Below are 22,711 nucleotides of genomic sequence, written 5' to 3'. Positions count from 1 at the left end.
GTTAAATACGCGTATATTGAATTACAACCATACCAAACGCGGCCTAAACGACCAACCAACTATGTTTTTCTAGCTGGAGGGGAGAAACAATCCAGAGCCGTATTTTTCTCTGGTTTTGGCCTAAAGAACGGCCATCCAAGCTGCCTTAGTCCTTGGCATTGATTGATTAGTAGTTTCCCTTTTTCCTCCATGTATCCCAACCTTTAACTACTTAAGAGGATCTGCAACCGAACTTACAAATCTGATATATCAAACGCCTGCGGATATGACCGGACATGCCCTCGGACAGTGATCGATCACATCTCAAATTAGCCACTCTACATCCGAGTCTCTCATATTTCAGCCCCTAGATCTATACAAAGCATGCAAAAAAATCGTACATACTACATATTAAGAACTACTCTAGCTAATCTTCGTCGTCGGAGATGTCCACGACATCGGTGGCGGGCGCGAGGTGAGTAAGGATGACAATGGGTAGGGTATGGGCAGGGTAGAGCAATACCATACCTATGCCCGTATAGTCAGTGGGTACAAAATTCTACCCATACCCGTACCCATGGGTATGAAACTTTACCCGTACCCATACCCGATGGGTACCCGGCGGGTAGAACAAATAGTACACGAGTTGTTCACATTTTTACACTCATTGATAGCACATTTGATAAAAAAACAATTATCTCAGCTCAATAACAGGTACTCCCTCCGTTCCAAAATAGATGACCCAACTTTGTATTAACTTTAGTACAAAGTTGGGTCATCTATTTTGAAACGGAGGGAGTACATGAGTACAACATACTCAAAAGTCAATAGGAGTAGACAAGTCACATGACAAGTTAATGATTAATTAACGACAACTTAACATTAGTTCACAAGAGAGCAGGGTATGGGTATACCCGCGAGTACAAGGCTATACCCGTACCCTACCCATGCACTTAACGGGTAGGGTATGGGTCCTACCCATGGGTATAAAAGTGTGTCCGTACCCTGCCCATGCGGGTATCGTACCCGCGGGTACCCGTACCCGTGGGTAAAATTGCCATCCTTAAAGGTGAGCGGATGCATCAAAGTCCAAACTAAATTGTGGTAAAAAAATCAATTACAAAGTAAGTAGTGGCAAATTGTCAAAGTCTAAAGTAAGTTGTGGCAAAAAGAAAATCAAATTCCCCATATATAACATAGTAAAAATCAAAGGCGCATAAAATTCAACATAGACTAGATTAAAACAACCTAAATTTGACATAATCTACATATACTCAACCGAAGTTCAACATGGATTCTACTTAATTTAAACTTCTGCTTAAACTCAACAAAAATTATACTCCCTCCATCTTTGAACGAGTGTACTTCCAACTTTGTTGGAGGGTCAAACTATCTCAAAATTTAATCGAGTTTGTGTAAAAAAATATAAATATTAGTGAAACCAAATAGATATATAATAAAAATATATTTTATCATGAACTTAATGCTACTAATTTGATGGCATAAATGTTGGTGTATTATTGTATAAATACGTACAAACATAAATAAAAAAATTGATTTTCCAACAAAGTTGAAAGTGCACTCGTTTAAGAACGGAGGGAGTACATAAGCTAGACATAGATTCTACTTAGATTAAAGTTCAACATAGATTCTACATAAACTAATTCTTCTTATACAGTGCTATTCATTGTGCCTGCCTCATACCACCGATCTTGCGGTCCAGCCCTCTGCCGTCGTCAATAATGTTGGGGAAGATGTGGTGCCATTCTTGGACGTCGATCTCCTCCTCGTCGTCGGAGATGTTAACAACTGCCCCGTCCACCGCCTCGTCGGCCAACCGCTGCCGCTCTGCGTCCACCAACTCCAGGTACTGGGGGCGGAGTTCCACCATGTACTCCTTGTCGCGGCCTCCACCGTGAGGAACTCCTTGGCCGCCGGCCCTCCCTGGCTATCGCCGCACTTACCGTTCCAGACGGCGGTGGCTTGAGATGGACACGTGCGGGGCAGTGGTCAAGACTCCCGCAGAGCCCCCTATTTGCGCCCGGTTTATGGGAAAATGGACAACCGGACCGATCCACGAACCGATGGGGTACCGCGTTGGATGGCAAATAGATGGTTGCAGCAGTTCGAGGGTACGCGTTGGAGATGTCCTTAGTATAATTGTAAATCATCTCATATCACTTACACAAGCAAATTAAATGACAACAACAACCTAATATACTACTCCTTCCGTCTCAAAGTAAGTGTCGCTGATTTAGTATGAAATTGTATTAAATCAGGGACGCTTATTTTGGGATGGAAGGCGCATAAAGTGTAACAAAATCACATTAATATTGGAAATGGAACAAAATCACATTAATATTGGAAATGGAACAGAGGAGCAGGCGTGGCTACGGTGAGCATGCCCGAGCATGAGTTCAGATGAGGATGAAGTCTATGAAGATGAATTTCATGTTACTGTCGTCGGTTACTTCTAAAGATCAAGTTCAGCCTAGCTCTCTTGTCTGTACGTTCAGTTTATTGCTCAGTTTATGAATAGAGCAGATAATAATTCAGAAAGAAAGAAGCACATCCACGATAGCCTGTTAGTAACTTGGCTCAACACCTAAAATTATGAGTGAACATCCATCATTTCGAAACAAACGGCTGACTGAGTTGATATCACAACAAAAACGACAATGCGCAAGCGACAATTGCACAGGAAAGAGCAAGCAGAGACCAGCACGGCACAAGATCAAACAAGTAAGCTTTACAAAAAGGCTGCATGGAGTCACTCTTGCTCGCTCCATCTAGCTACAATTCTACCACCACATACTCTGGCCCCTCGCCTCCCGACACGCCGCAGTCTCCACCTCGCCTACACGGCTCTGCAACCTCCGCAGGTCCAGCCCCAGCCCCAGCCCGAACCTCAGCGCCTCCTCCTTGCACCGCCGTGACCCGCCTCAGCATCGTCATCGTTCTCGACGACCAACAAGGGGTCTGGAGCTTGGGCGGCCGCTGCGACAAGAGGTCCTTGCACGCCTTCAGGGTCAGCTTCCCATAGTTCAGGCACCAGCACATCGATCTCCGCTCCATGTACAACATCAGCATGGGGTGTGCCTGCATTCCACAAAGACACCCTATTAATTCTATTTATTTATTTTTGAGAAAAAGACACGCCATTAAAATGGAGCTATTGCTAGATTTCATTTGTCTCACACCACTTAACGGTTGGCCCAAAAGGTGCATCAGGATTTGTAATGGGGGTATGGAAATCGTGTGCCGTATATTGCTTTCATGTGATTATTGCTAATAATCGTGTGCCTCCATGCATAAGGATATACCATTAAATGGAGCTATTGCTAATTTTCGGGGTCTGACAAATTCACTTGATATTGTACACCACTAAGGCTCAGCTTATTCTCTTTTATGGTGTGCGACTATTAGTCTGTAGCTAGGTTATATATGAAGTGACCTTCACATGAGAATGGTTGTATGACCTTCGATAACGAACAAGGGGTCAGGACCTTGGGTGGACGCTGCCACAACAGGTCCTTCCATGCCTCCAGGGTCAGCTTCTCGTAGTTCAAGCGCCAGCACATCATCCTCCGCTCCCTGGGCGTCAGCATGGTGTGTGCCTGCATGCACAAGGATACACCATTAAATGGAGCTATTGCTAATTTTCGGTTATCTGACATTTTTACTAAATAAATGTTGCACACTACTAAGGCTGAAGTTATTCTCTTTTATGGTGCACAACTATTAGTCCGTAGCTAGGTTATATATGAAGTGACATTCAGATGAGAATGGTTGTCTGACCTTCAACGACGAACAAGGGGATCAAAGCTTGGGTGGCTGCTGCGACAACAGGTCCTTGCACGCCTCCAGGGTCAGCTTCTCGTACTTCAGGCTCCCCTGCTCCCTGGATATCAGCATGGTGTGTCCCTACATGCAGAAGGATACACCATTAAATGGAGTTGTTGCTAACTTTTGGTTGTCTGACACTTTCACTTACAGTTACACACTACTAAAGCAGTAAGGCTGAGCCTACCCCCTTTACGATGCACAACTATTAGTCTATAGCTAAGGTTATATATGGAGTGGACTTCAGATGAGAATGGCTGTCTGACCTTCGACGACGAACAAGCGGTTCAGATCTTGGGCTGCTGCTGCGACAACAGGTCCTTGGACGCCTCCAGTGTCAGCTTCCTGTAGTTCAGGCGCCAGCACATCATCCCCCGCTCCCTGGGCGTCAGCATGGCGTGCGCCTGCATGCACAAGGATACACCATTAAATGGAGCTATTGCTAATTTTCGGTTGTCTGACATTTTCACTTAATGTTGCACATTACTAAGGCTGAACTTACTCTCTTTGATGGTGCACCATTAATAGTCTGTAGGTAGGTAATATATGAGATGACCTTCAGATGAGAATGGTGAATTTTAACTGAAAAGCTTAGTAATGTGACTGAGATTTAGTGGTCGTTTGGATACTGAGGATTAGTGATGATATTGTAGAGAACGAGTTTTTAGCTGAGTTCTAGGAAAACCGGTTTCGCTATCCATTTTGTGAAAAACATGTTTACAGAGAACTTTGTTTGGGTTAGAAAATTAATAAACTAGGTCCGTAGAATTTTGTGTTTAGATAGCTTACTCTCTTTGACGGTGCATCATTAATAGTCTGTAGGTAGGTTATAGTGAAGTGACCTTCAGATGAGATGGTGAATTTTAAATTTTTAATTGAAAAGCTTTAGTGATGTCACTGAGATTTAAGAAAGTTGCAGCAGGCAACTTATGTAGAGAGAACCCCATGTCAAATCCAGCAATCGAGCACTCACAAAACTCAACCAAGTTCATTAAAAAAAAATGTTGATGATACTAGTACAGTCAAGCTCAATCATGCTAGAACCAGGGAAATTTCAATTTGTGCGTTTCCATGCTTCAAAGGAAGAAAATTAAAGGGAGCATATGCATAAAGGTGAGGACGATGATCAAAGGAGAAAAGAAAAAAAATAACATTTGCACATAAAAAGCAACCATGGCAATCGGGCAGAAGAGTCATAGGTTCCATTGCAACAGTATGCATCAGACGGTATCTTGATTGTACAATGATTCAATACCAAAGAGGTGTCAATTTGACAGACTAATGACAGCAAGAACCACAAAAGTGCACCGACAACAGGGGAAAATGTAAAAGGTTACATCTGCATGCAGGCAAACAAAGTTGGGTTTTGACAGGCAGTGGTGAACTAAGCAATGAAATGGAGGGTGTGCACTACAATTATTATTTTAAACCTAATCCAAGTGCCATACAATATTTGGTAAAAGATAACATAAATGTCTGGATTATGCTCTGTTCGCAATACTCTCGGCAGCTCTCCAAAAGTCCAAAGGCCTAAGGAGATAAAAAGATGTGCAGAAAATTTATACCAAAATTTAGAATTGTAGCAAGTAGTTCTCTGAGACAAGTGCACTAATTCAGACAGCAAATTGCAGCAGGTTGTATGGATTGACTTGATGACTTTGGAAGAGCTTCATTTATGCAAGATAGGATGAAAAGAAATTGCCCAGTGACAAGGTTTTTAGATGTAATGGACCTATCCCCGGTGCTTTTCTACGGTTTTATGATGCATCTAAAAAGTTACTCCTAGTGTACAAGATGGCAAATAGAACGGACAAACATAACAATTAGCTTGATCAGCTTTGCCACAAGCACAAAAAGCCAATAACCACTTAACCTTGCAAATAATGATTACTGAACACAATAAGAAACTACTTCCTTTGTCCCACAATATAAGATCGTTTCTCAAGCTAACATAGCTTGAAAAACGATCTTATATTATGGGACGAGGGAGTAGAAAGATCAGACAATCTATGTGATAGTAATAACTATGAAAGGAAGAAGGTAACTAGCATACAACAGAAAGTTTACCACTTGACACTGCCGGCGACGATAATAACGACGGTGGGAAGTTGCAATATGCTTCTGACGGGTCGGGATATGCACCACACACCCTCTCAAGCTGGAATGTGTCGACGTCCCGCGTGTAACAACCTCGCTCAACTGACGAGCTTCCAACATAATATAGGAGCAAGTGCCTACCCACCGCACCCTTGATCACGGACCCAGAATCCAGCAAGAATGGCTCATTCTCCATTTGCCACTGAGTGGAACTCCCACCATTGTTTCGCCAAACGGTATAAATTAGGCGAGATGTGTCCGGTTTAGGCACAAACATCAGAGTTATGCCTTGGCCTGCCTCGACGATGGCCACATCATCGCCAGAAAATCTGGCACAGGGTGGGTGGTCAACCCAGGCCCAGCCCATAGGCCGGGCAAACGGGGCGCCCGCCCTGGGCCCCCAGAAGGAAGGGGCCCCAGCCCAGGTTCTATTTCGTCTAATGTATATGAAGCCTAAAGAGGCCCGTTCAGCGTCTTTCGCTCCCGTGCTCCTCGACTCCTCCTCTTCCCCAAATCCCAGACTCGCACAAACAGCGCAGCCATTCCCTTCACCGATTCCATGGTCGCCGCAGGCCATTAATGAAACTAAAGGCGCAAATCCGCTCCCCAAAGGGCTCTCCTTCTTCTCAAAGTTCTGCTCGTTCCCCGTCAACTAGACTTTGGAGACATGGAAACGGTACGCGTTCTTCTTTTCTTCTTCCCATAATCTCGTTCCTCCTCTATTAAATAGCTCTGCCCATCCGACGACTCCACATCTGCCTGCATAGGTCTTCTTCTGCGCTTTAAACTTCAGTGGATCTAAGTGGGAGAGAGTCCTCATGATCAGGAGATAAGGAGAACCGGAGAAAAGGGGATTATTCAGTTCATGACTGCAACCTGCACCTCCGCTGATCTGGCCACTTACATACACATCAATCCATATCCAGGTGCTTTTGCTCCCTGTATTTATCATTTTATGCTGCTTGTTTTTGTTTAATGACATGTCCTCTAGAAAGTATTTATCCAGTAGTGACAAAAGGAAGAGAAAAAAGCAGATCCCTAAAAGGATCAATCGACAAGTTTTCAGAATTAGTAGTTCTTCTAGAGGTCCCCTGGAATTGGTCATAGTAAGTTTTTTTTTCTCGAAACGGAGGCAAAAATTTTGCCTCATCGATTAATTAAGAAGAAGAGAATTGGTCATAGTAAGTTTTGAAGAGCAACCAGCTGAGAATACAAATGCTGCTGGCCAGGATATGAACGAGGGTGATAATAATTCCAGTGAGCATGAAAACGTAGCTCATTCACCAAATTCCAAATCACCGAGTGTTGATGAACAACAATCATTCACTGTTGATATTTTTGGTACATGACACTGGAACAATCTGGATGATAAGGCTAGGGATATTTAGTTGAGAAGAGTCCTGTTATAAATATTGTAGTTCACTTGATTGATAAATAAATTGTGCTGTTAGTTTTAGAGTCCAGATTGAGATCATCCGGCTATGCTATATACTGAATATTTACTTTGCATTTTGGAATAGAAAATACGTGAGCTTTTGAGTAATAAACAAGGGCCCCTTCTTGTTGTTTTGCCCCTGTGCCCCGTATATTTGTGGGCCGGCCCTGGGTCAACCATGGAGAACTCCATTGTCCGGATGTCAAGCACGAGCAATTTTTCACTGGTACCTGAAACCCAGTAGAAGCAACCATGTGCGTAATGGAGCGACACGAACCAAAACTTCCACGTCGATAACAAAAAGCCAGGTAACGGCTCGCTCCGACTCAGGGTTTGCCATTGCCCTGTGCCGGAGGAGAAGACAGCGGCCATTGGCTTAGTTTGGAGCAGCGTCATCCAGATCACTCTGAATGACGTCCCCTCAGTAGTAGCAGCTGCCTCCTCGTCGTCGCCGGGAGGGGCGAGGAAGGATTCGCCGAAGCACGGCCCTTCAATCGCGAGTGCGACAACAATCGAAATGGCTAGGTCACCGGGGAGCGGGGGGAGCAGGAGATACTGCCGGTGCAGGGGGTCGCACACCACCATCTCCTTGAAGACGGATCCAAGCCCGTCACCGGCGTGCCGGGAGGATCTGTCGAGGAGGACGCGGCCGTCGCGGACTTCCCGCATGGACCAGTCCAAGGCAGGTGCGGGGAGGAAGGCGAAGTCGAAGTCGGCGGCACGGGCAACGGCGCTGGCCGCCGGCGCGGAGGGTTGAGGCGGTAAGGCGGGGCGGAAGCCTTTGTAGTTGACGAAGCCGAGGAGGGGCGGAGGGTGGAGCTTGCGGAAGCGCCGGAGGAAGGCGCGGTTGACGACGAGGCGGCGGATGGAGACGCAGGCGTCGGAGGCGCGGATGAGGTCCTCTGGGGTGGGAAGGCGGAGGAGGATTTCCGCCAGGAGCTCGTCGGGGATAGCCGGCAGGGCCATCTCCCGGCGGCGGCTGTGTGTGTGTGGGGCTGTGTGCTGCTCTGTAGGAGTCCGCACGACGCAGTGTGTACTGGAGTCTGGAGTACTGCGTAAGTGGGCCGACGGCCTAAATGGGCTGCAGAATACAACTTCGGCCTATATAAAAGTGGGATAAATTGTGCTGTGGGCTGAAAGTGTTTAGTGTTGTGGTTCAAAAACTCAAGCTGTCGTCTTCACGGATCCTCAAAAAAAAAGCTTTTTTTTAGAGTAAAGCAAAGCTTTATAGATTAACGGTGCCCCAGCCTGTCAGCAGAGACACAAACAGCCACTCGGGGCGGTACATCGGTGGTCCAGCTAGAGTTGGTATTTGGAGAACATAAATGGCCTATCGAAGCTAGCTCATGAGCTACTGAATTGGCCTCACGTCTACAATGATGCACTCTTTGACTAGAGAACCACAGTTTGAGCTGTAGCTTAAGGTCTTCAATGACGCCGGCGTATGGAGATGAGTCCACCTTCCGAGGATCCAGCGCCTCTACCAGCAACTGACAATCTGTTTCAAAAACGGCTCTGATGGCTCCAAGGCCTATTGCTACGTCGACCGCTGCTGCCATGGCGTTGACCTCCGCACCAAAGGCATCTGAAATATTTTCCCCTCTCCCTGCATGCGCGGCTATAAGATCTCCAGCAGCGTCTCGGACCACTACACCCCATCCTCTGTAGGATTCCCCCGGAAAGAAGGATCCATCTACGTTGATCTTCAGAACATCTTCCTCCGGCGGCTGCCATTTTGTTCTAGTTGGTTGCTTTCCTTTATTAGAGAAGTACTGAAGATACTCCATAACCCGGCTTTGTGCGCGCCGCACAATTTCCGGGGCAGCCACAACCATCTCTCCCTCCCTCAGCTTATTCCTATTATTCCACCATAGCCACCAGACTGTAACAATCAGCAGCCGCTTCTGTTCGTCCAATAGCCAGAGGTAGTCCATCATTGCATGTACGCTGGTTATCTTCTCTAGTTCTTCCCTTTCAGCTTCGAGGTTCAGAGATCGCCAGATTTCCTTCACTTCTTTGCACTTGATGAACAGATGTCCCCCGTCCTCTACTGCTCGGCTGCAAAAGAAACACTTGTTGTTCTCCAACCTCATTCCTCTCTTCTACAGATTCGTGCATAGTGGCAGGGATTCATGCTTAAGGCGCCACCTGAACATCTGCAACTTCTTCGGGCATGGTAATTTCCATACTCTTTTCCACGTATCATCCCCGCCTCCCTCAAGCTGGCCAGCTCTGTCCGAGCTGCTGTTTGGAGCCCCGTCTCGTGCCTGCTTCTTGAGATGCGTTTGCACTCTATAAGGGCTCCTAACCGAATGGTTCCCCTTGCTATCATAGTGCCATGCGATAAAATCCTCCACTCCATCCCGCAGCGGGATTTGTAAAATGCATCGAGCATCCTCAGAGCAGAATGTGTCTGTAACCAGTTGCTCATCCCATCGTCCGGTGATTGGGCAGATGAGTTCATTAACATGTGTCAATAAGTTTGCTCCTTTCGGAGTGATAACTGTCCGAGACCATGCTCGGGGAATCCATGGGTCTGTCCAAATCTTGTCTCCCGTGCCATCTCCAATCCTCCAGATATAGCCATGTTTGATCAGCTCCAGGCCCTGAAGTGTACTTCTCCATGAGTACGAAATCCCCTCCTTTGGTTCTGCCTCAAGCACATGACCGTGGGGGTAATATCGAGCTTTTAGTACTCTCGCACACAGACTCCCTGGGTCCTGGAGCAGTCTCCATCCCTGTCTCGATAGCATGGCAATATTAAACGCGTGCATGTCTCTGAACCCTAGTCCACCTCGTGCCTTTGGCTGTGTCAGCTTGTCCCAACTTATCCAGTGCATCGAGTTAGTCTTATCTTGCTGATTCCACCAGAACTTGCCAAGTAGGCTATCGATCTCTGAGCACAGCGATTTGGTGAGGTCGAAGCAAGACATGGCATAGGTGGGAATGGCTTGTGCAACTCCTTTCACCAGCCCCTCCTTGCTTTCCTTGGCCAGCAGCTTCTCCTTCCAGCCATAAAGTTTCCCGCATATATTGCCCTTAATGTATGCAAAAGACTTCCTCCTGGATCTACCAACATGAACTGGGAGGCCTAGATATCTCTCATTCCAGTCCTCGCTATGAATCTCAAGGGCCTCCTTAACTGCATCTTTTTCTTCCTCCGGCGTATTGGGGCTGAACATGATAGCGGATTTCTCTAAGTTTATGCACTTCCCGGAGCAGCTTTCATATAGGGCCAGCACCTCATGTAGGGCTGTGGCTTCCTCCTGCCTTGCCTTAAGCAAAAGCATGGAATCATCCGCAAAGAGCAAATGTGACACCCGTGGGGCTGCTGGGCAGACCTTAACTCCATGGATGGTGCCATTTTCCTCCGCCTCATGCAACAGAGCGGAAAGCCCTTCCGCACAAATAACAAAGAGATACGGCGAGAGAGGATCACCTTGCCGGAGTCCTCTCGAAGGAGTGAACTGTTCTGTGAGGGTTCCATTAACTTTAATCTGATATCGGACTGTTGAGACACACTTCATGATTATGTTCACCCATGCCCTGGTAAAGCCAAGTTTGATCATCATTGCTTCGAGAAAGTCCCACTCAACTCTGTCATACGCTTTGCTCATATCTGCTTTGACCGCCGCATACCCATCTTTTCCCTTCCTCTTGTTCATTAGGTAGTGTGAGATCTCATAAGCTATCAGAACATTGTTAGTTATAAGTCTCCCGGGCACAAACGCACTCTGGTTGTCGGATATGATCTTAGGGAGCACTATTTTTAACCGATTAGCAAGAACTTTGGAGATTAGCTTATAGAGAACATTGCACAAGCTGATTGGCCGGAGGTCCTTGATCCGTTGTGGGTTGCGCACCTTCAGAATAAGCACCACCGAAGTGTCGTTCCACCCTTCCGGGATGTCTCCGCCATTCAAGACCGCAAGAACCTCTTGCACCACTTGGTCACCCATGAAATCCCAATGGCGCTTGAAAACAATCGAGGGCATACCATCCGGCCCCGGGGCTTTAAGGTCCCCGATGTGGTCGAGTGCAGCCTTGATTTCTTCCGGGGTGAATTCGGCCTCCAGAACTGCATTCATGGCCTCCGTAACCCGGGGTTTCACTTTTGCAATGAGCTCGGGTATGCGATCGCCAAATTGGGAAGTGAAAAGTTCCTGAAAAAAAGAGCGCACATAAATGGTTAGTTCTCCTTCTTCCTTCACTACTTCCCCATTCTCCTTCCTAAGCTCTTTGATCCTATTTGACTTCCTCCTTGCGGTTGCCACGGCTTTCAAGTACCCAGTGTTTCTGTTTCCATCACGCAGCCACCACATATGAGCCCGTTGTTTGAAGTGTATATGACGCTGCTCCTCCAGATAATGAACAGCTTGGCGCAATTTAGCTTCCTCAGAAACCTTCTGTGCCGATACGGGTTCACATCGGCATCTCTCCAAATCTCGCCGTGCTTTCTTTAAACGACCTTCTAGCTCACCTACAACCTCCCTATTCCACTTTGTAAGGCTTCCAACAACTTTTTGTAATGTTTGTGCTACTCCACCTCCCTCCAGTTCCCTACTTTCCTCCCATGCCTCCTTAATAACATCTCTGCACCCTTCTTCCTTCAGCCATTTTGCCTCAAAGCAAAACCCCGCCTCCCCCTTGCGCCATCCTGGATCAGGCCCCTCCGTGTGCACGATGACTGGCCGGTGATCTGAGTGTCTCGGGTCACCGTTAACAACTGCGTGCCCTGGGAATCTATCACACCACTGTTTGTTCGCCGTCGCTCGATCTAACCGTTCACAAATATAAGTTTGCACTTCCTTACTATGGTTTCTCCAAGTGAATATGTCTCCCTCAAAGCCTAGATCGCGCATTTGACACCGGTCCAGCACCTCCCTGAAAGCATCCATACAATTTTGTGGCCGTTCAGCTCCTCCTAATTTCTATGTGCTTTTTAAGATCTCATTAAAGTCGCCCAGACAAAGCCATGGACGTCCCTCTTGATGTTGCTGGTTTAGCAAGCCCAAAGTGCGCCATGTCTCCTTCTTCCTCCCTGCCTCGGACTCTCCATAGACTCCCGTCAGCCTCCACTTCACTCCTCCCTCCTGCACCACATCCACATCCACATGCCGCCTGCCGTATGACCGCAACTCTACTTCCACCCCCCGTCGCCAAAACAGTGCCACCCCCCTACTCCTTCCTTCCGCCTTCCATGCCACCATATTAGTCAATCCCAGCAGCCATTTGAATCTATCAAGTTCTTTCTCCGTCAGCCTAGTTTCACACAGAAATAAAATGTCGGGATCCTCCATTCTTCCCAATTCGAGAAGAGAGCGAACTGTCGGGCCGTTCCCGAGCCCCCGGCAGTTCCAACTGATAATTTTCATTGTTCCCGGCGGGGCTGCTCCTGCAGCCCTGCCGATATGATTGTGTTGTGTTCAGCCCTTCCGTTAGCCTCCTCCGTCTTCGATATTGTTTCTTCCTCCACAGCACTCCCTTCCTTCCTGCCCAACTCCACTCCTTCCTCAAAGCGTCCCTTTTTCCCCGGCTCAGACACTTCAATATCCATACGCTCGCACGACCTCTTGCCTGTCGTTTGCAAAGTTGTAGGAACCACACTGGCCGTGCTTGTCTCTGCCCTAGGCTTCCGCTTGAACTTTTTCCTAAAAGTCCCCTCCTTGGCTTTCTCCTGCTGCTTGTTGCTGGCCTCCTTCTCTTTGTCGTTCTCGTTCTGCACCCTCAAGCCTCCTTTCTCCCCCTTCCCATCACCTGCTTTGTGGATCAGCACATCTACCAACTTATTCCCATCCTCCCTCCTGATCGCCAGGCTCTCTCTTTGGGCCGCATCAAGGTCTAGTTTCCTCTGTGCTGTACCGCCTGGGGCTGTGCCCTTTGTGCCCCCATCTGTAATCTCTTTCAGCGGACGGGTAACCTCCTTGCCGTCGTCCAACCCCTTTGAGCCCAGGCTTTTTGATGCATGTGCTTCTTTCCGCCAAGAAGGCGCATCACTTCCTCCAGCTCCACCACCCCTACTCAGCCTGTATTTCCTTCTATCATCGCCGTCCGAGTATGCACTACCCCCTCTCCCTCCACTCCAGCTTCTGCTACCGCTCCCAGTACCATCCCTCCCCGCCGGCCAGCGACCTCTTCCTCCCTCCTCAGCCCTCCTACCAGTATCTTCAACTCTTAGCCATGGCCCAAACTGTGGTGCTTCCCCACTTGAGGGTTTAACCATGCAGTCATTTTCCACATGTCCAATGATTCCGCAAGTATAACAGAAGTCTGGCAGATGTTCATAAGCAAACTTGCACCACAATAGCTTTTTCTTCCGCTTGCTGTTGACATTGTCCTCCATTACCTCATCATCATCTCCTTGGCCTTTCTCTCTATCTAGCAAGAAACCACGCATCAGGGGCTCTTGTATATTCAGCTTGACTTTGATTCGTAAGTACTTTCCCACTGCCTTTCCATCCTGCCCAACATCCACCCCCAGCAGTTCATCAAAATCCTTCCCAATCAGCTCCCCCATTGTCCTATTCATGGATCCAAGTGGCAGCCCAGAAACCCTGACCCAGATAGGTATCTGGTTGAAATCATACTCGTCCACTGTTTTATCCGGGTCGAAATCCTCCATGACCAATAGTTCCTTGTCAAACCACCATGGCCCATCCTCTAGCGCCCTCCTCCACCCTGCATATTGCCGGAAAGTGAACAGGAACACATTCTCATCAATCTCCTTGCAGCCCACTCCCTTAATGGGACACCAGATCCTCCCCAATGTGTTACCGACAACGTGCGCATGCGCAAGCTTCTCCGAGAACAGTTTCCCTATCGCCTGTGGTTCCTCCTCCGCCCAGTCGCACCCCTTCTCCGGTTCCATCTCCGCCATCCTCAGCCCCTTCTTCTCCACCCCGGACAACTTGAGACCTCTCATCAAGCCCTCCACGTCCTCCATCTACCCTACTACTCCCCTCACTCCGCCTAACCTTCTAGGTACTAGTGTGTGTACGATCGTGAGTCCTAGAAACCCCACGAAAGGCTCAGTGGTGGAGCAGGATGATCCCGTGCGTCTTACTCCGGGGGGAAGGAAGATCGCACAAGACCTTGGTGGTGACAATGGTGGCGGCGTCCAGACGAGCGCTGGAAACCCTAGGCCGATCGGATCGCCTCCCGAGCGCCACAGCGTAAATTACGGAACCGTCACCCAGGACGGACTCCTACAGGCGTGGCCTTGAAGCTGTTGTCTTCACAGAATGCAAATTCTGAACCTGAAAATATTTTGCAACTGTGCCCAAATGGAAGCACATCCGACGACGCACGAGCTTGATCTAGCTCGTCTCGTGGCGGAATCATGTGATGTATGCACATTTAGCGACACCAAAAATGTTGAATCAAACTAATTTTGCAACTAATTAGCCCCCCCCCCCCCCCCCCCCCCCCCCCCGGGAATTTCACCGGGTGGCCCTGGGTCTTTTTTTTTCTTCAAATCAAATCAGGTAGAGAAAAGATCAACTTTTTGTGTGCCATTGCGACCTTTCTAGAATGTCCATATAAACAACCTCACATGTCTTTTGATTGGCGTTTATATGCGTCTAAGGAAATGGTGTCATTGAAAACTAGTCCCTGTCATGGTCCTTACTCTTAACTTCATTCGCCGTGTAACAATATAAGCTCATATGGATTTTTGTTTAAACTAGTCCCGTCATTCTCCTTACTCTTCTTTTCCCGCTATACTCTTAACTTCATTCGCCGTGTAACTATATGAGCTTATAAAGGTCATGTAGATTTTTCTTTAAGCTGGCCGCCGTCATCGTCCTTACTCTTAGCCATAGTATCAAAAAACCAGTGTTACAACATATAGGCATGAAATATCATCACAATATACAAGTACTAGACTATTCTGCAGTTGAGTATTTTTCTTGTGCGTTGAACTAACCAACCATTTGGAAGAGTACTTCAGTTTGGACAAATATGCGTGATGGTGTACACAATTCGGCTTAGCTAATCTATATCTTGTACATATAAAGATTTTAACAGATATGTCGTTTGTTTGCATCTCCTCGCTAGATATACACAACGCACAAAGACCTACAAAGATGCGACAAAACACAAAACTAATGAGCTAGAAAGCTAACCAAAGTTTATATGTGTGTGTGTATGAGAAGGCTAATCAAAGTTGTTATAGGTATGTATGAGAACAACACTTTGTATCCAAAAGGAGCCTCTCATTCATTTTTGGTCGATGGCCCAGTCGTGGGGAGAAAGAGGATACAACCATCAATTACTCATGTTCTGCTTCCGGGTCGTCGTTGCGGTGGCGATTCTCCTGCTCCTGCTCCTGCTCCTGCTCCGTCACGGGCGGGGACAGCCGCAGCGAGGAGATGGGCAGGAGGTGTGGCAGCGGCAACGGTGCGGCAGAGGACGACGAGGCTTGAGAAGGCGAGCTCGTCGTCGTCGGCGTCTCGCCGTGGCAGCCGGCTCCGTCGTTCTCATCCTCACCGAGCGCGACCTCGAGGTGCCGCTTCCTGGGCTCCATCTGGTTCCTGGCACATATATAATCAGTTAATCACACACGCACGACGAGATGAATGAAAGAAACAACGGAATTCTTGCAGAGAGTGAGATGCTTGCTACCCAACAGTAATAACGTACTTGAAGGCGAGGAAGACGAGGCACTGCGCCCTCATCTGCCTCAGCTGCGGCGCCGTCAAGGCCGCGGCACCTGCAGGGCGGGCCCACGACCAAGGAAGCATCCCTGCTCGGCCGTGCGCGGTGTTGTTCATGTTGTGAGTTCTTCAGTATGCTTGCCTAGTTATCCTCCCCTCCTTGGATCTGCAACTGGAGAAGACTACAAGATCATTCGCTGAATGAATCAGCACGATTTGCCGGGACAGTGACATGAGAATGCAGCCAAGAGAAAAGGCCAAAACAGCAAACCTGAATAGGCTTCTTCATTGCGTGCTGACAGGACAGGATATGGTTTCATTACATAATCAACCAACAGATAAGCACCAAGTTAGTTGACAGCCTCCAACAAGCCATCAGACCATATATAGAAAATAAGATCCGCCGAATATTATAAAGCAACAGCAAATCTTCAGATTAATTTGCAAGAATTCAAGGTGCATAATCACCATCATAACAGGTGTCGAATGATAATTGGAACTTGATCCAGCCATCCAGGTTTGGTAGCACGAACCAACACCCCGGAGCATAAGTTATAGGAACAATTAAGTTTGATATATATGAAAAACACATGCTTCCTGGGCCATGTGTATCCCTTGCAATCTGCTCTGCTTTGCTTTCGGGACATGGCAGACTCTATCCTCGGTACCAACTCCTTCAACTCGTCCAGGTTTCCAGCAATTTCATCAGACTTTGCTGCAGCACCAGATCTGTTTCCCTCTAAATGGTGCAGCGACCATTCATTTGAAAGCCAGGATTCAGAAATGAGAAAAATGTATGAAAGGGATTCATTTTGTGATCATTCATTTTCTGCAGCGGTCAACTTTGTTGGTGCTGGTCCACATGCTAGATCAAACAGGATGCCATGCATTTAGCCCCTGACTGCTACAACATCACACGCGTGGACCGAAAAAAGTGGATCAACAAGAATCCAGTGGAATTTGGAAGTAGCGTGTTCATGCTTGGATGCAAAAATTCTCTAGATCCCTAGAAGGTAACTCAAAGAAATCAGATCGATATGCAGCAGGCAAATAGTATAAACCTTACAAAAAGGATCGAGTCACTCCATGTCTCCATCTAGCTAGCTGCTAGCACACCCTAGGCAAGCCCCTCCCACCCAAGGTCTTGGCCGCAGCAGTCCTGGACAGCAGCTTGATCTGGCCCCTCATCCACCACGGGTCAAGTCTCCATCTAGCTAGCTGCTAGCACACCCTAGGCAAGCCCCTCCCACCCAAGGTCTTGGCCGCAGCAGTCCTGGACAGCAGCTTGATCTGGCCCCTCATCCACCACGGGTCAAGCCTCAGCCTCCTTCTCCCCGTCCATCGCGACCCGCCTCCACGGGTTCTGGAGCCCGAGCGGCCGCTGAGACGACGGCGCTTGCACGGCAGTTCCCTGGCGAGGTCCGTCGGTTCTTGACCGGTAGGTCCTTCCACGCCTCCAGGGTCAGATTGTCGTGGTTCTGGTGCCGGCACAGCGTCGTCCACTCCTCGGTAGTTGGTGTGGCGTGGGACTGCATGCACAAGATTACACTGTTACATTGAAGACTAGGTGACTTTGGGATGAGAATGATTGGATGTGTTGATTGAAAAGCTTTGTAATGTGATTGAGATTTACAAAAAATGCAGGCAACTTATGAATAGACAACCCAAGGTCAAATTCAGCAATTAAGTACTCACAAAATTCAGCAAAGTTCTGCAAGCAACTTCTTTGTTAATGATAGTTGTAAAGTTAAGCTTGGTCATGCAGCAACCAGGGCAACTGTGTAGTGCTCTATAGTATGTGTGTTGCCCTGCTTCAAAGGAAGGGCATGGATGAGACGGAAGCACATACATAAAGGAGAGGAAGGTGATTAAAGAAAATAAATAGCATTGGCACATACTCCCTCCGTTCCTAAATATAAGTCTTTTTAGAGATTTCAATATGAACTACATACGGATGTATATAGACGTAGTTTAGAGTGTAGATTCACTCATTTTGCTCCGTATGTAGTCCATATTAAAATCTCTACAAAGACTTATATTTAGGAACGGAGGCAGTAGAAAGCACCAATAGCGATCTGCCAGAGGCTCCTAGGTTGTAGGTTCAATTGCACCAGTAGACTAAACAAAGGCTTAGTTGTAAAATAATTGGAGTTCAGTACCAAAAAGGAGTCGATTTGATAGACTAATGAAACATGAATCACAAAAGTGCACTGCAAACAGGGAGAAAAGTAAAAGGTTGTGTCTACATGTAGCCAAACAAAGCTGGAATTTTGACAGGCATGGCAGAAGAAAGTAATGCTGTAAATCACTATAGGTGAATCTGTTTTCGTGGGTGGAAATTTAGTAACTTACTATAGGAGATAGATGTCATGTGAAGGAGAACAGGACATAGATATAGGTGTGAACCGGAAACAATTTGGTATTCAAAAGAAACAAAATGGTGTGCAGAAAAAAATGCCAAAATTCAGATCCATAGCGAGTAATTCTCTGAGATAAGTGCATTAATTCAGACAGCAAAGTTCCGCAGATTGGATGGGTTGACTTGATGGTCGCAGGTTGGATGGATTCACTTGATGGCTTTGGAAAGGGCTTCACTTATGCAGGACAGGATGACAGGATTGTAGCGGGGATAGAGCAGAAAAGTGCAGTGTGGCCAAGTGAAGGGGTTTTCAGATGTAATGGACCAAAAGCGCACAATGAATATCACAACAAGGGTTAAAGGCATGGCAGAAGATATTGTTCCATATGTACTGTACATAACACAAAGTACTACACAATCCATTCATCTGTCCATAATTACCATCCCATGATAGTACTAACAACCTCTATTTAGTTTCTCTGGAAAAGCCTTCATTAAAAATATATGATTGAAAGAAGTAATATTAATAGTTTTTTCATGAAAAACATTTATAATTTACGCTAATATAATCATATAAGAATCCACTATTATAGTCACTTTGGTAAAAGTAAGAGAGGATTCAGTCTAAAACAGGTTTTGTTGGTCAGTATATAGTGCTCATCTGGTAGTTTGAACTGTAGCTGTTGGATCATCTCCAAGCACTCCAGGTGAAGAGAGGTGACGCGAAGCAATAAGTGGAAGTCAGGGATGAGTTCACTTAATGACTCGAGCCCTTAGATCTCCAGTGGATGGCCAGATGTTCATGATACCGTTTCGGGGCCTGACATATGTTTTAGGAAGATACGACGAAAGGATAAGACAGGGATTAAGCAAACGACTATTGTGGCCTATTGACAAGGTTCCCAAATCTGATGGACGAAAAGCTAGTGCACGATGCTCAATGCAAAAAAAGGTTAACGACATGGCAAAAAAAATTCTCAACTCCAACCACGACGCAAACTACAACATAATCAATATGCCCATCATTAGCATCCCATGAAAGTAATATCAATCTCTATTCAGTCAGTGTCTGCAAATTTGCATTTTGAGGTGCAATAAAGATTATCATGACCAAACAAATGCAAATAATATCATTTGATTCATCATGCAAAATATCTTGTAATACTATATTTCATTTAAAGCTTTAGCATCATATGGAGTATTTATTAAAAGAATGAATTAACTTTCACATCGGAGACCAAATAAGAAATTTTTGCCTCTTACTATCTTAAGATAATTTTTATATGAAATTGATATAGATAAATTTATAGGTGTAACGATGACCAAATAATTAAGATTTCGAGATAGCATAGGTCCTGCTTGACTGGAATAAAAGTTTCTAAGATAAAACAACACAAAGATGAACATAAAAACTTCTATTCAAGGTAGCAATGTCCTGATTTAAACTTCTGTCCGTTCTCCATTATCTTGGACATAAAAACTGAAACAATTGTTGTGATCCAGTGTTTTTTACGATTTTTCAATACCCCTAAAATGCTACTTATTGTGTGTTAGATCCTCCCGTTCACCTGTCTAATTACCTTAGGATGGAAAATAGAGAAGGCAAACAAATCAGATTTGACCAGCTTTGCCACAAGCACAAACAAAGCAACAACCAGTAAACTGTGTAACTAATAATTACTGATCACACCAAGGAACTAGCATGTATCAGACAGGCTATGTGATAGTTATAACTATAAATGAAAGGAGGTAACTATCATGCAGCATAAAAGTTTACCACTTGACACTGTCGGTGACGATAATAACGATCGTGGGAAGTTGCAATATGCTTCTGACTGGTGGGGACATGAATCACACACCCTCGCAAGCTGGAGTGTGTTGACATCCCGCGTGTAACAACCTGTCTTGACCGATGAGATCATGCCATAATGTAGGAGCAAGTGCCTCCCCACTGCACCTATCATAAAGGACCCAGAATCCAGCGAAAATGCCTCATTCTCCATCTGCCACTGGGTGGAACTCCAACCATTGTTTCGCCAAACAGTATAAACACGCCGAGATGTGTCAGGTTTAGGAACAAACATCACAGTCACGCCTTGGCCTGCCTCCACGATGGCTACATCACCCCTCAAAACTCTGACACATGGTGGGTGGTCAGGCATGGAGAACTCCATCCTCCGGATGTCAAGCACGAGCAACTTTTCACTCAAACCTGAAATCCAGTAGAAGCAGCCATGCGCGTAATGGCGCGACACGGACAAAAGCGTCCATGTAGACAAGACAAAGCCAGGTAAGCTGCAAGTCAGGGATGTAATGGCTCGCCATTGCCCTGTGGAGGAAGAGAAGGCAAGTACCGCCCGTTTAGTTTGGAGCAGCACCAGCCAGAAAACTCTGAATGAAGTCTCCTCCTCCATAGCTTCTGCCTCCTCCTCGTCGCCGGAAGGGGCGAGGAAGCAGTCGGCGAAGCAATCCCTTTCTATCAGGATTTGGCACACAGCCGGAGCGGCTAGGTCATCGGGGATTGGGGGGAGCAGGAGGTACCGCCGGTGCAGGGGGTCGCACACCACCATCTCCTTGAAGAGGGGTCCGAACTCGTCGTGACGGCAGGGTCTGTCGAGGAGGACGCGGCCGTCGCGGACTTCCCGCACGGTCCAGCCCCAGTAGGGGGCGGGGAGGAAGGTGAAGTCGAAGTCGGCGGCGCTGGCGACGGCGCTGGCCGCCCGCGCGGAGGGGTGAGGCGGTACGGCGGGGTGGAATCCTTTGTAGTCGAGGAAGCCGAGGAGGGGCGCGGGGTGGAGCTTGCGGAAGCGCCGGAGGAAGGCGCGGTCGGCGACGAGGCGGCGGAAGGAGACGCAGGCGGCGGAGGCGCGGATGAGGTCCTCTGGGGTGGGAAGGCGGAGGAGGATTTCTACCAAGAGCTCGTCGGGGATAGCCGGCAAGGCCATCTTCCGGCGTCGGTGCGGGCTGCGGGCGGCGGCGGCGGCGGCGGCAGTGGGAGTTCGCACTAGGCTGTGTGTGTGCGCTGCTGCGGAGTGCGAAATGAGCCGACGACATAAAAATGGGCTACGTTGGGCTGAAAGTGCTGTGCGTCAAAACGATGCCTAGCCTACAAGCGATTTTCTCAAACTAATCGGTTGCAGTAAAAAATTATTTTAACATCTAAGAAAAAGGAATTTACCAAAACCAAAATCTAAGAAATAGGAATTTAAGAACACTAGAATTTTTTAAATAGAATGAATTATAAAAATATGTTCACAAATTATTAAACAATGTTCAATAATTTTGGGGAATCTCATGTCATTCAAATGTTCTCTAGTTTAGAAATAGTTTGCAAAAAAAACTAAAAGTATCGTGTTTTCAAAAGTTGTCCTCAAATTTGAAAAACATTCCAGAATTTTAAATATATTCATGCATTTTTATAAAATAATCTTTATTTTTTAAAGATGTAAGCTAGTTTTCCAAATAAAGAAAAATAAATAAATAGGGAAATGAATAAATAGAGAGAAAAACATGAGGAAAAGTGGTGGAAGAAAAGAAACAAAAAGAAAAGCACTCAACACAAATAACAAAAAATACAATAAAAACCACAACCAAACAGTTGGAAAAATCAATTGGGAGAAATCGCTCTTGTTCCTTGCCTCCTATTGGGGATGACCAAGCTATTTTTGCACTATGCAGATCACCGACAATTTAAAACATCAAGTAGGAAACTGAGACGACCAAAAACATGTATGAGGAGAAAGAAGACAAGTGTAATGCTCGCTTGGGCTAGCTGGCAGGTCAGCCTAGTTGGCCTCAGTCCATTTAGAGAATAGAAGGGAAAAAACAGAGCAAAAGCGAAACAGATAAAAAAATACAGAGAATATTTAAAATGTTATTACATAAAATAAAAATGTTAGCTAATTTTAAAAAAAACTTTACAAAATAATAAAATGTCAATTTAAAAAATCAAGAATTTTTTAGAACAATATTGAATTAAAAACGTTGGTGACTTTCAAAGAATCTTCAAGAATTTTCAAATTGTTTGCAAAATTTTAAAAATTTATGAATTTAGAGAATGTTCTTGAACTTTAAAAAGTACTTGAATTTATAAAACTTTCAACCTTTTAAAAATCTAAACATTTTTTAAGAATGTTCACTAATTTTAAAAATATTCACGAATTTTAAAAACATCTCTGCTCGGCCTTGCTCGATGCTGTTGAGTGTTGATGGGTTGAGTTCAGTATCTGCTTGCCTGATTGCCTTGCCTTCCTATCGTCCTTGGATCTGCAACCGTAATGTATTATTCATCGCAAGACACACACACACTAGGAGAAGACTAGAAGATCGAGCGCTGAACCAGCA

General features: G+C 46.3%; 2 protein-coding genes across 4 annotated transcripts; both read right to left on the bottom strand.

Moving 5' to 3' along the window:
• Positions 1-15,261: 15,261 nt before the first annotated feature.
• Positions 15,262-16,238, bottom strand: LOC123191016 (uncharacterized). Its single transcript, XM_044603768.1, has 2 exons — positions 15,995-16,238; positions 15,262-15,885 (listed from the first exon to the last, which is right to left on the bottom strand). Exons 1-2 carry the CDS (start codon positions 16,123-16,125, stop codon positions 15,624-15,626), a joined length of 393 nt encoding a protein of 130 aa, XP_044459703.1. The 5' UTR covers positions 16,126-16,238; the 3' UTR covers positions 15,262-15,623.
• Positions 16,239-16,807: 569 nt separating this feature from the next.
• LOC123191015 (uncharacterized) lies at positions 16,808-21,411 on the bottom strand. Of its 3 annotated transcripts, XM_044603765.1 has the most exons (3): positions 20,145-21,411; positions 17,704-17,816; positions 16,808-17,537 (listed from the first exon to the last, which is right to left on the bottom strand). In XM_044603765.1, exons 1-3 carry the CDS (start codon positions 21,310-21,312, stop codon positions 17,328-17,330), a joined length of 1,491 nt encoding a protein of 496 aa, XP_044459700.1. In that variant the 5' UTR covers positions 21,313-21,411; the 3' UTR covers positions 16,808-17,327. The 3 variants fall into 3 exon arrangements, with proteins under 3 accessions (XP_044459700.1, XP_044459701.1, XP_044459702.1); XM_044603766.1 differs by lacking the exon at positions 17,704-17,816; XM_044603767.1 differs by lacking the exons at positions 16,808-17,537; positions 17,704-17,816 and adding an exon at positions 17,823-19,187.
• Positions 21,412-22,711: the final 1,300 nt, after the last annotated feature.

This window comes from Triticum aestivum, chromosome 2A (genome assembly GCF_018294505.1).
Source record: "Triticum aestivum cultivar Chinese Spring chromosome 2A, IWGSC CS RefSeq v2.1, whole genome shotgun sequence".
Classification (NCBI taxonomy): Eukaryota; Viridiplantae; Streptophyta; class Magnoliopsida; order Poales; family Poaceae; genus Triticum; species Triticum aestivum.
This window is presented reverse-complemented; position numbering and strand designations above follow the sequence as displayed.